Source organism: Taeniopygia guttata, chromosome 3 (genome assembly GCF_048771995.1).
Source record: "Taeniopygia guttata chromosome 3, bTaeGut7.mat, whole genome shotgun sequence".
Lineage (NCBI taxonomy): Eukaryota > Metazoa > Chordata > Aves > Passeriformes > Estrildidae > Taeniopygia > Taeniopygia guttata.
Window position 1 is genome coordinate 82439918 of NC_133027.1, and position 12422 is coordinate 82452339.

At 54.5% G+C, this 12422-nt stretch overlaps 1 protein-coding gene across 4 annotated transcripts; it reads right to left on the bottom strand.

Annotated features, from left to right (window-relative positions):
• Positions 1-12: 12 nt before the first annotated feature.
• DLK2 (delta like non-canonical Notch ligand 2) lies at positions 13-10463 on the bottom strand. 4 transcript variants are annotated; one of them, XM_072927221.1, is made up of 7 exons: positions 10321-10336; positions 8197-8333; positions 7805-7906; positions 6197-6260; positions 3606-3736; positions 2837-2981; positions 13-2240 (listed from the first exon to the last, which is right to left on the bottom strand). In XM_072927221.1, exons 3-7 carry the CDS (start codon positions 7875-7877, stop codon positions 1463-1465), a joined length of 1191 nt encoding a protein of 396 aa, XP_072783322.1. In that variant the 5' UTR covers positions 7878-7906; positions 8197-8333; positions 10321-10336; the 3' UTR covers positions 13-1462. The 4 variants fall into 4 exon arrangements, with proteins under 4 accessions (XP_072783322.1, XP_072783321.1, XP_030124386.1 ...); XM_072927220.1 differs by lacking the exon at positions 10321-10336 and adding an exon at positions 10004-10162; XM_030268526.4 differs by lacking the exon at positions 8197-8333 and having other exon boundaries at positions 10321-10463.
• Between the last annotated feature and the right edge of the window lie 1959 nt (positions 10464-12422).

Sequence of the window (12422 nt, forward strand, 5' to 3'; positions counted from 1 at the left end):
CTTGATACACTGTTTCTGAGCTTGTACTTATTTTATTTGATAAAGGTACATAATCCATCCGTGTATTAAAAAAATAATCTTTCTGATGAAGCCCCAGTCCCCTCTCCCAGGTCTCACTCCTACCTGAGCAGTCACTTCTTTGCTCACTTCACACCACCTTGAATGCAGCTCTGCAACCCTACAAGCCAGTAGTAGGGTTGGGGTTGTGGGGAGTTTTGCCCCACTGCTTAGCCATCTACATCCATGAGGAGGCACAGAAATCCCTGGTCCTGGGACAGAGACACTGATTGCTGCACACCAGACCAGCAGAGGCAGGAACAGACCTCGTACAAAGGGTAAGTGACCCGACCATCTGCTGCCATCAGCAATGATGGAGAAGGCAGTTTTGTGTCTGCTTCCTATGTTCATCCCAGGCTCACATCCACTGTGGGGAGTTTAGCCTTTCTTTGTATGAGAAAAGCTGCAGTGACTGTTTTGAGGTTAGAGCCAGCTGCCTGCCTTGGAGTGAATGGGAGAGGAAAGGAGGACCTGGATCCTGTATTGCTCCTGAACCAGCCACAGCACAGCCTTGGCATCTCCAGCTTCACCTATGAGGACATATGAGAAGGATCAGCTCAGGCCCAGAGGAGAGCAAATAGTGAGGCAGAAGAGCCCACTGCAGAGGCAAAGGATCTTGGTCATTTGTGGCCAGACCAGAAAGGACGGCTTAGTAAGTGAGTCATAGAGATCCCTGGATTATCAGGAGGAAAGTACGGAACATGTCTGTAACCCCCAAGTCTGACAGCAAGAGGAGGGTGCATCAGCCGGGGCAGAAGAAGAGCATGAGACCTGCAATGATTTTTGAAGTCTCTTTTTACAGAACCACAAGGCCAGGGAGCAAGGGTGTTTGCTCACTCCCTAGGGACATGGCATCTGAAATGACAGCTTCCAGAAACAGCCAGGAACTACCCCATACAGTACTGTGGCAGGGAGACCCATGCAGTTATAACTGTCCCAAAGGCCCCAGAAGAAGCATCCCAACACCAGCAGAAATTAGGATAAAGCCCCTTCCTGTAGTCACAGAGAGGAGTTACAAAGGGTCTGGCAGTATTTGGGCTTGCAAGAGGGCTGTGCCCTCCTCAGCACTACCTATTCTGTTTCTGAGTGCTGGAGTCAGATGACAGCGGTGCCTGTGTGGCACGGGCTGCGGCAGGCAGGACACCATTGCTCCCCTGCAGGGCTGGCCCAACACAGCCCCGCCTTCAAATGCCGTGGGTGCCAGCTGAGCCAGCCACAGGAGACAGCTCAGACCCAGGCAGGGCCATCACACCAATGCTCAACACCCAGGGTTTTGTTGACATGTTTGCTGCCCTGGGAGCCCTTCCCTGCTGCCCGGTCGGTGCCGGTGTGGCTCCGCAGGGTGTAGTTCAAGGGGTTTGCCAGCATGATGACCTGCCAGGGCCTGGTTCAGAGTCCTCACAGCTCACAGCTCTGTGGTCTTCCTTGGCTCAATCAAGATGGTGTTGAGCATGCCCACCTGACACTCCTGGTCTTGGAGCTTTCTTGCAGCCTGAGAAGGGCTTTGGCACCAGTTCGACCTTTGACGGCCTCTCTGCCAGTTCCTCAGCATTAGCAGGACAGTGATGAGGACCAGCACTGCTGTCAGCACCCCAAACACCAGCACTGTCACCAGCTGGGCTTCACTCAGCCCTGAGTCCCTTTGGGTCACCACCTCCTTCACAGAGATTTTCAACAACCCTCCCCCTGGCTCTTTCTCGCTGTGGTTGGCCACACGCTGCCCTGTGACCACAGTCCTGATCGGCTCTGGCTGTGTCACCCCTGGCGTCTCACTAGTGGTGCTTTTCAAACCTCCAGCATTCTCATGGTTTGCAGGGTAGTAGGGAGGAGACCAGGTGGGCTCAGGGATGGAGATCTCACAGGTTTTGCCAGTGAAACGGTCAGGACACAAGCAGTCATAGTCATTGATGCGGTCATAGCACTTTGCTCCGTTTTTGCACGGCTGGCTGGCGCAGTCATTGATATTGATGGTGCAGAAACGCCCTTCAAAGCCCACCTGGCACTGGCAGGAGAAGCGGTTGACACCATCGTGGCAGGTGGCCCCATTAGCACAGGGGCGCATCAGGCAGTCATCCACATCGTGCTCACAGAGAGCCCCCACAAAGCCAGCGAGACACCGGCAGGTGAAGTTACTGGCAAAGCCATTTTCATCTTGACATTGCCCACCATTCTTGCACGGAGACCTGTGTGGAGAAAGCGAGGATAGGTCATGGCCCTGGAGACCAAGCAGCTTCCCCCACCCCAGGTGTGTACCTGAGGTAAACACGCAGAGCTGCTTGCATGGTCAGTGTGTCCAGTTCTCTCCGTGGGAGCAGCTATCTCTAGGAGAAGACTGGATGGGAGTTCCTGTTTCCGTCAGTGAGAGGCCATGGGACCTCCTCAAAGGCTGTGGCTGTGCACAGGCCCACCACCCACCAGGGAAGGTCTTCAGCCAAATGATCTGAAGAGGAAACATGCCCTCCTGATACTCCCCAAAGGCATCATGGATGTCAGCTCATCACACCTACAGCAGTTTGGCTGCTTGGGAGATAGGATGTCCCAGGCATGATGAACAGATTCCTGTCCTCCTACAGCAGGGACAGGAATCTGTTCAGATTGCAACAAAGCCCTTACCCTGGTGGGACCACGCAGTGCATGCTGCTAAACCAAAGCCAAAGGTGATTTTGGCTTAACTTCATTACTATATGGAAATTCACAGGTAATGAGCCAAGCTGGACCTCCACTTGGCAGTGTGTGACCCAAAGTTAATGCTGTCTATAATCTCACTGCAGTGTCTCACCCTGCCTTCTCACATGGCCCTGTTTTCATCTCACAGTCCTTCCCATGGAAACCTTCTGGACACAGGCAGGAGTACTCCCCATCTCGATCGTAGATGCACTGTGCCCCGTTCTGGCAGGGGGACTGGTGTTCACAGATGTGTATGTCTGAGGGGAAAAAGATAGTGTCAGTTAGGGAGAAAAGAGGATTGATGTGGCCAACTCAGTGCAAACACAACCCACAGAACCCCCTGGGGATGGATAAGTGGAAAGAGCTTCTCTCTTCTCCCCTCCAATAGGCAACTGCAGCAACAGAAGTGCAGTGCCTGTGTGGTTGTGAAGATGCAGTGCACGCCAACTGTCTGACCAGTGGAGACCCCGTCGTACAGACAAGTCCCTAGGGAGAAGGGGAGAAGGGAGAAGGGGAGAAGGGAGAAGGGGAGTCCCCCAGATGCCTGCTGAAGGCAGGAAGCCTTGGGGAAAGCAGGGAATGCTGCTTGGAGTCCTGATGCAGCATGGGAAATGCAATGAGTTCATCTGCTCCATTTCCTGAGGCCAGCCAGCTTCACACCAGCTCCTGCCATACAGCCAGGGAACAAGTGTCAGCAGTCTGACCTCTCTTGCAGGAACAGAATGGTCCCAGCTGTGGCTACCAGGCAACATCCCATCTCCCAAGCGGCCAAAACGGCATCACCCAGATGGCTTCTGGCTATGCCAGCTGACATATCCATGAGGGTGTGCTGGGCTTCTGCCCTCAGCACCAGAGGCGGGGATACCGAGCCCACAACTCACCTTTGTCACAGAACTTGCCAGCCCAGCCAGTGTGACAGATGCACTGCCAAGGCTGGTGGCACGTCCCGTGAAGACAGCCTGGCATACGCACGCACTCCTCGCAGTACTCCCCCTCCCAGCCTGGATCACACCTGCAGGAGGACAGGGCATAGCAGCATAATCAAATAAAATCAAATAATCAAATCAAATCCAAGCAGGGGCTGCAGAAAAGCTGGCTACCTGCTGTGCAGGGCCCCTACAGAGACAGCAGTGCTCAGATACCCTCCCAAAGGCCCCATGGACCTCCTAGCTCCCTCCTCCGGAGGTAAGTACTGACATCTCATCTGTGCAAGGAAGCAAGCAGACAGAGGAGGAGCAGACACCCCCTGCAGCCAGGGAGGGTCAGTGGCCAGCAACAGAGCTCAGCAACTTCACTTTAACTGCCCACATCCCTCTGATCTCCTCCAACAAGCCGCTCTGTATACACCACTGCACTAGCTCAGCAATTCTGCCTCCCACAGCAGGCAGCCACTTTGACAGGCAGAGAGGAGCCCATCCCTAACCCTGAGCTTCCTGAGGGAAAGGGTCAAGAGGCTGCTGAGGTCCGTGTGTTTCACTGCTCCTCTTTGCATTATAATGTGTGTCATTTTTTGTCTGGAGTGCACAGTAAGCCAGCTGTGAAACCTTGCTTGCTATGGCTGGTGCACAGAACAGTCTTATCAGCCAGCTCACAAGGGCAGTGCAGCACACAACGAGCCTTCTGGCCCCAGAAGAGCAGGGCACTGGCAATGCCTAAGCAAAGCCAAGCTGCATTGCTCCAGGGGCAGGCATCCCTCAGACCTGCCAGCTCCAAGGCAGAAAGCAAGTGATAACAAGATGAGAGCTCAGAGGAGGTGGCACCAAGCCACAACAAAAGATATACTCAAACCAGCACAAAATGGAACCCAACAAAAACAACATAAGTTCCTAGAGTAAGGAAGGGGGTTCATTTTCATGGCTGGGGCTCATTTAAGCACAATGTGTGGTGACTGCAGTTTTTTTGAGCTGGCCCAAGCTGCACTTGCACAGGCCCAAACCTGGGATGGCTGCTTTTGTATGTTGTTCCAAAGAGATGAGGAGTGAGGAAAATGGTTAAAAAAAAAAACCAAAAACAAAACAAAAAAAAAAAAAAAAACAAAAAAACCCCCATATATATATATAATATATATACATGTACACATATATTAATTAGAGGCTTTTCAATGGGACTGGAGGTGATACCATGTGCCTGTTATAGTCTGGGGAAATACATTCATACCTGGACAGCCCTGAGCAAAGGGATGTTTACACCCCTACCCCCCAGTACCTGCAAGGAGCAGGTGCTACCAACTCTTCCACTTCTCCAAAAGGGAGCTAGCCAACCTAAAAATTGCCAGGAAAGGGGCCAGGTAAGCAGCCAAGTCTCCCTGAATTTGAGGTGATTTTGAGATACTGCCAAGCCACAAGATTCAGCAAATGCTCTGGAGGCCTGAAATCAGCAGCAGCAACTCACGTGCGGAAAGATCTGCAGCTGGGACACCTGCCACATGGTGACATATGGCCTTTCTCACTGGGGCTTTGCAGCACCATGCTCCCCCAACCAGCCACAGCTGCTGAAAGGGCTCAAGGGCTCAGGGAGGAGCCCTATGCAGCTGCAAACGGGGGCCCAGCCAAACCAGAGCTGGACACTCCCTGGTGCAGCAGCCAGCAAGAACAAGTGGCCCAGGTGTGGTGTGACAACAGGGGCTGTTCTGTGAAAGGGGATTGACCATGCTCTGGTGAGAACAGGATGGCATTGGGCAGTCTGTCCCCTTGTAAAGGCTGGCTTTGGGCTGGTGTCCCAGCCAGCCCAAATCAGCCTTTGCCTCCCGGTGCTGCCTTTTAGAGTGGTGCTCCAGACGGCCCTACAGTGGGACAACAGGCAGCGGATATATGGGTGCTCCCCAGGCTGAAGTGCAGGATCAGGCTCTGAGCTTTGATCCTGCGGGATCTGAGCACCAGCTGGAGCTGGGATGCCAAGTACCACTTCTGCTGCTGTAGCTCACAGCTTGCTGGTAAACCCTTTTTGAAAACATCCGGAGATCCCCACCACAGCTCAGGCTTCTGAGAGGGGACCTCTGAAGCCCTGAGTTATATGGATGGCTGGAAGCCCTTCTCTTCCATGCCTCAGGGAGAGCACCTCCACCTCAATCAGCGATGAGGCCAAGCGAGCCTGCCCTGCTGCCTGATGACATTCACCCATCATATCTGAACCTAAAGGCTGCTTCCCATCACCCAGGCATGGCCAGGCTATCCTGGGCTTCCCTCTAGACAAAAAGGGCTCAGCAGAATAACAGTGGTCAGTGGGTGAAGGTGGGCACCCTGGAAGCACTGGAGCAAAGGCTAGAGGGGACCAGCAAGAGGCTGAGGCATCAAAATCTCTCACTCCAGAGGGTGTCAAGTAAGAAGAGAGCAGAGTGATCGGTTCCTGGTGTGGGTGAGTGGAGGAGGAGGTGCTTCAGCTCCAGGCAGGAGAGTAGGCACCAGGGACACAATGTCAAGGGAGGGAGAGCAGTTACAGTCAGGAGCAGCAGAGAGCCAAACACAAGCCATACCTGCACTTCCCATCCTGGTCACAGCAGCCATGGGCGAGATTGCAGCGCTCACTGCAGTCATCCCCTACAAGACAAGAGACATGTGGACTTGGATTAAGCAGAGAACTATAGATGATTCCAGATCTGCCCATGGCCCTAGGTGTTTCCTTAAGTGCTTAGCCTACCTGTCCCCAGAACTGTAGGGTGGGGGACCTTCCTTTCACTCACTGGATGCCACACAAGAAATGAAGATTTCACAGTCCACTGTCTATAACACTGTCTTTATTGAGAAATGGAGCTCTGCTTCAAAACTACTCAGTCTCTGGTCATCTTCCCCACCTTTTCTCTGCTGCCTCCCTTAGATTTTGGGCCCTTCTAGGCAAGAGCTGGGGTTGCCTGTGCATTAAGACAATATGTGTAATAGGGACTGACCCATCTGGGACCTCGTCTCACAGTCTTGCAGTAAGTATGGTGAGAAAGCTCAGGGCCAAGTACTGCAAGGGGCGCAAAGGGACCAAGGATGGAAATGGAAAGAATGGTTCTTTACCTCCCAGGATGTTACCATCTCCAAGGACAGCTATTGGCACAGAGTGGTGTGACAGGGGCTCCTGCCCTCTTCCAGGACCCAGTTAACAGAACTCCCCTTCCAGCACAGGGAAGCAGGACTTGGCATCACACGGGGCCAGGTATCCAGTTCTGTTTATTTATTTAAAAGCCATAGAAGCTGTAACTGAGCCATGGCCTCACTGTGCCATTTCTTATTCTCTCCTTTGTGCCAGGTGTTCCCTTTCATCTCCACCTTCCCCTCTTCCCCATCACTCGCTTGCATCTTAGCTCCAGAGATGAGCTGGTTCACTCTGGCTCCATAAGCAGCAGAACTAGAGCAGATGTCAAGAAGCAGGGGGGGTTTCTCCAGAAGTCTTGTGCAAGTCTTGTGCAGGCCAGGCCCAGGAGGTGGATGTCCTTACCTGAGCCCCTCCATCCTGGACTAAAACAGATTAAAGCCCCCATGCCTAGAGATGCGCTCAGGCTTTCCCAAGCAGCATCTTGTGCTGCCTGGGAAAATGAGCAGGGGAAGAAATCCCCTGTGCATGCAATTTTGCTGCAGTAGGCAGCAGGTCCCACTGCACAGGGTAAGAGCCTCCTAAAACAAGTCACTATGGAGCTGGAGCAGCATCCTGGGACTGCTCAGCCCCAAACCTTTCCTATTTGTAACCATCTCTCCTGGCACAAGGCTTTGGGAATTCATTGCTTATCCAGAGAAGGGATAGAGCAAACTAATCTTTGGGAAGGATTTTGTCTCATTGAACCCAGAGTTAGCTGTTCACTTTAGGGACCTTCATTCCCCTGAGCAAGCTGGAAATTTGGGAACCCATTAGCCCTAACTGAGAGAGCCAGAGCAGCAGAAATATCTCTGTCAGTCTGCTCAGGCATTGCCACCCCTTTGGGCAAGAGTTTCCAGTGTCATACCCCGGGTGATTAATGACTGCTTTTCCAAAAGCATTTTCTGCTTTTCCAAGTCAGACCATCTCAATTTTGCATGGAAAACTGAGGAGACTTCAGCAATGCCAAGGACAGGTTTGGAAAGATGGAAACGAAAGAGAAAGACCCATGTGTTCAGAGACTCACCTTGCACAAGCTGGTGATGGGCCAAGAGGATCCAAATCAAGGACATGAGCTGGAGACAGAAGCTCCTGAGCATGGTCAGTGTGGCCCCACCGAGATGAACACCTACAGAGAGAAAAAGAGCAAGCTCAGCAAAATCCTTTGGCTGACACCACAGCTCCTCTCTACTGCCTGGGAGTTTGAGTTGAAACATCCAGTTTTATACAGCTTTGTCACCACACTCCCCTCTGTTCCATCCAGACTCCTTCCTCTAAGTCAGTGTTGGGGCACTAAGAATTAAAAAGCTTTTGAAAATGTGTATATAGCAGAATCTAGGGTGCACACTCAATCCTGTGTGTGTAATGGCTCAGGCTGTTACAGCACATCTTGGAGCTGCTGTCAGGAGAAATACCCACCCAGCTGTGGGGACCTTCATCTTCCCTCCCTAGATCTGGGACGCTTCAGCTTCACGTTAAATAAGGTCCTCCTGTGCACATTTGAATGAATAGATGGGCTGAGTGTTCTTCACAGTGCCCAGGCTGCTTTTCAAACCCTGCAAGGAGAGTAGGGAGTCCAGTAGATCTAGCAGAGGAGCAGGCAAAAAAACAGCAGCCCTCTTTCATTGTCCAAGCAAGAGAGTGTAGCAACAGGCACTAGAGCTGGGCTGCAGCCCCAGGCAGGAAATGTGAACACACACTTCTCACTAGGTGCGGTTCGGTCCTTTTCCTCAGCTGCCCTACAGAGAGCCCCGTCAGCCCAAGATTCCTGCACCCATCTATTTTCCAATGGCCTCCTGCCCTCTTGAAGTAGCATTAAATACTTTCCAAAAATGCTTCACTCCCTCCCAGCCTTCTGGGGTTGTTAAGGGCAGGAAATTCAAGGGTGATATCATAAATACATTACTGTAATGAGATGGGAGGGGTTAAACAGTTCTGTTAAGAGAATGGCGAAGGTATAGAGCAGACTCTATCCAGCTGCGTGGGTGTGATGAACAGGGGCCATTCCACTTCCAGTTCTGCAAGGTTATGTTTGGTCCATAGTTGTGTGAGAGACTTCTAAGATGGGGACATAAGTCCTCCCACTCACATGTACACACGCATTGCAGGAAGAGGTTTTGGGGTCCCTGCTAAGAGCTTCACCTGCCTGGACTGGACATAATAGCCCATAAAAGCAATGATGTTGTTTGAAGCATCTTTCCAGCAAACAAACCACCACCACCGAAAGATGCAGCATTTTCAGAGGGGCTACAGGATGTTACTGCCACTTCCCCAGCCAAGTCCCACCATCGATTGCTGCATCCTCCCTCCCCACAGTCCCTTTGACAAAATGCTTTCAGGACCCTCCTTTGCCTCATGCCCCTAAACACTGGGCAGTGGCAAACAGCTGCTTCATTTCAGGGGAGGGTGAAGCAATTGCTATGAAACTTATAAAATAATTTAGGGCTGAGGAGTATCATATTCCTTCAGGGCTGTGAGAAGCATAAGCTCCAATCATATGCCATTGCAAAGACTGTTTTCTTCCCTGTTGCAAAGGCTGATTTTCCCCAACAGCTCCCCACTTGAGGCATAGCCTCTCAGGCCTCCCGACCTAGTCACCCCATGGGTGCTGCTCCCAGCAGAACCCCCAGGGTCGTCCCGGACCCCGGCATCCTGGGAGGCAGCTGGTGCCAGGGAGAGGTGTGAGCAGCTCCCACCTGGGCAGGCCTGGCTTTGGGGGTCACAACGACACGGGTGAGGGAGCTCCCTCCATCCCACTCGTCCACCTCTGCCTGGCCGGGCTGGGGGCTACCAGACCTCCGGGTGCTGCGAGTACGACCCCGAGTCTATTAACCTCCATTTCGAGGGTATCGGGGACCTCTGTGCGTTTGGGGACTAGCAGGGACATCCCCAGGACGAGGGCTATCAGCACTGCTCCAAGTCCGAAGGCTATCGGGACCCCTCCGGGCTGGTGTCCGGGGGCAAGGGTGGGAACCCCGAGGGGTTGCCGCGCCGCTGCGGGTCGCCGCGCCTGTCCCCCCGCCCCCCTCCTCCCGGGGCTTTGGGACCACCCCAAGCCCAGTGCCCCCCGGAGGGACACGGCCACGGGGGTGCTCGCCTTCCCCCCAACCCCGCCCCACCCCAGGGCTGTCCGCGGTGCCCCGCCGGTGCCCCTGCGGCCGGGGCGGCGGCGGGGAAAAGGGGGTCGGCGGGGCCGGGGCGCTGCGGGTCCCCGGCCCCTGCTCACCTCGGCGACACGGCGGCTCGCGGGGCTATCGCGGGGCGCGGCGGCGGGGGACGGCCATGCCCGGTGCGGCGGCGGCGGGGCTGGGGAGGCGCGGGGCTGCGGAGGGAGCTGCTGCCGCGTGTGCCGCGCCGCTCTCCGCCCGCCGCCGCCGCCGCCGCCGCCGTGCAGCCCCGGCCGCCTGCCAGCGGCTGCGTGTGCCTGCACATCCCCGCTCCCTCCCCGGGACATCCCGCCTCCCGCCGCCCCAAACCGCAGGCAGCCCCCGACCCGGCCCGCCCTGCCCGCTCACCCCTCCCCGCTCACCCCTGCCCGCTCACCCCTGCCCTGCTCCCGCCGCCGGGGGCGGGGGGACCCCGGCACGGCCCCGCCCGACCCCACCGCCCCGGGGAGCTGCGGCTGCGAGGGCTCACCGGCCCCGGCTCCCAGCACCGATCGCAGAGCACGGAGAGGTGTCCCGGGCTGGCGATCCCCGCAGGGGCGCGGCCTTGCTAGGGGTAGCCCGCCAGGGGCTCCGGGGGGCTGCGGCGCTCCCCGCCCTCGCCGGGGCAGGGACGCGGTCCCGCGGGGCACTGAGCCTCTCAGCCCGGCGCCCCTCTCAGAAATAGGTGCGGGATGATCTGAGCCTTCGTTTTGCTCAGATTATCTGAAATAATACTAATAAGCAAAAACACCTCCTGCAGCCCCTCCCTGATGTCCTGGGGTCCACTAAAACACCTCCATTGGCAAACTGTACGATTAAGAAGCCCAGTCCTTAAAATAAAGGTTCAACTTGTAGTAGTCATCCCACAAAAAAGAAGCCATCCAGAGAAGCTGCGGTCCCCAGCATTTTTCTCACTGCTACTCATGAGATTTGGACATCAGCACTTCAGTGGACAATAAGGAACAATCAGGAAACTACGGGAGAGGGTCTGGGCTGTCACATCTTCAGAAGAAACAGCTGCCCGCTCTCCTCCTCACCTTGCATGGCCCTTCTGCTGCTTGACAAGATCGTATCCATCACCTTCAAAGGTCCTAGCAATCCTTAATTAGATTGCAAGTTCACATCAGTCAGCTTTTTTCTATCCCTGTATCCCGCAAGGTTTGCTCTTTTTTAACCGGAAGGAAGAAGAACCATGTCCTACAGGCACTTAATGGATGTTTTCACGCCCCATCTCATCTCATTAGACAAAGTTCAACCCATCCCTGCTCTCACCTTCTCTAGTCCCCCCAGCCCTCTGCAGTTCCTGACAGCCCTGTCAGCCCCCTGTGGCAACCATGGGTACGTAGCTCTGCAGGCCGCAGGACCCAGTAAGAGCCCAGGGAGCACCCCATCAAAGCCAAGGTCTCTGCCAGCTCTGAGCAGGGACCCCTGCTTGCTCATCCTTGGCATGCCCGGACAACACAACATGATTGATCGATAAAATGGAGACCTACCACCCTGCCTACCTCTGTAGCAGCTGCCTCCTTCCTGCCTCCCTCCTGCTCTCCTGTCAGCCAGGAGCCCTGTTCCATCCCTTGCCCTCTTCCTCCTCCTGTCTCTATCACCCCACAGACAGAGGGACAGAGAAGTCCAAACCTCCTGCTTAGGTTGTTCCATCAGCTCTTTGGATATTTATGGGACAGGTGTGCACCAGCTCTATCCTGAGATACTTCCTGTGATTCTACATCCCTTCCCATCCCTTGATCCCTCACAGCCAGCGCAGCCTGCTTTTGAGCCCTGATTCCTACCATGTCTAGAGCTTACAGCAAAAAGGAGAGGGGAAGACTGAGGGAGAAGCACAGCTTCTGGTACTTGGTTTAAAACCAGACAGCATCTCCTTCCATCACTACAGCTCTAGGGTCTGAAATGATCCACATTTCTGCTCTGACACCCACAACACCCTGCCTTGCACTCTTTGCCAGTCATGGTTGGACGCTAAGACGACACCTCCAACACTGAGTGTAGGCTGCTCAGCCTCACCCTCACCTCCTCCCTGAAATCCTACCACCTTCACTAAATGTGTCAGGTAGAACACCACCTACTGCAACATCCTCATCTGCTCCCGTATTCCTCTTCTTGGATCTGCCCTGCTCCTGACCGCACTGCAGTGCAATATCATTGCACAGCCGTGCCCCGGCGCTCTTAAACCTCACTTTCTTAAATGTCCCTAAAAAACCCTCTGGATGCCATGTGTGCATTTGAATGGGCAGACAGGAGGGGGCCTGCAGAGGCGCCCCGACATATGCTGATATCCATAAGTATCTGAGTCCACAGCATGAGTGCTGTGAGAGAGGGAGATGGGGCTAGGTTGCAGCCAACAGACTGGGACATGTGGCTCTCCCTGTGCTGCTTCTCTTAGAGGTGAGAGCTGTACCAGCAAGTGAGGACTCTCCAGGCTGAGGAGATAAAGTTGGTTGCTGAAGATCCGAGCTCCAAGGAAGGGGAATGAAGAACAAAATC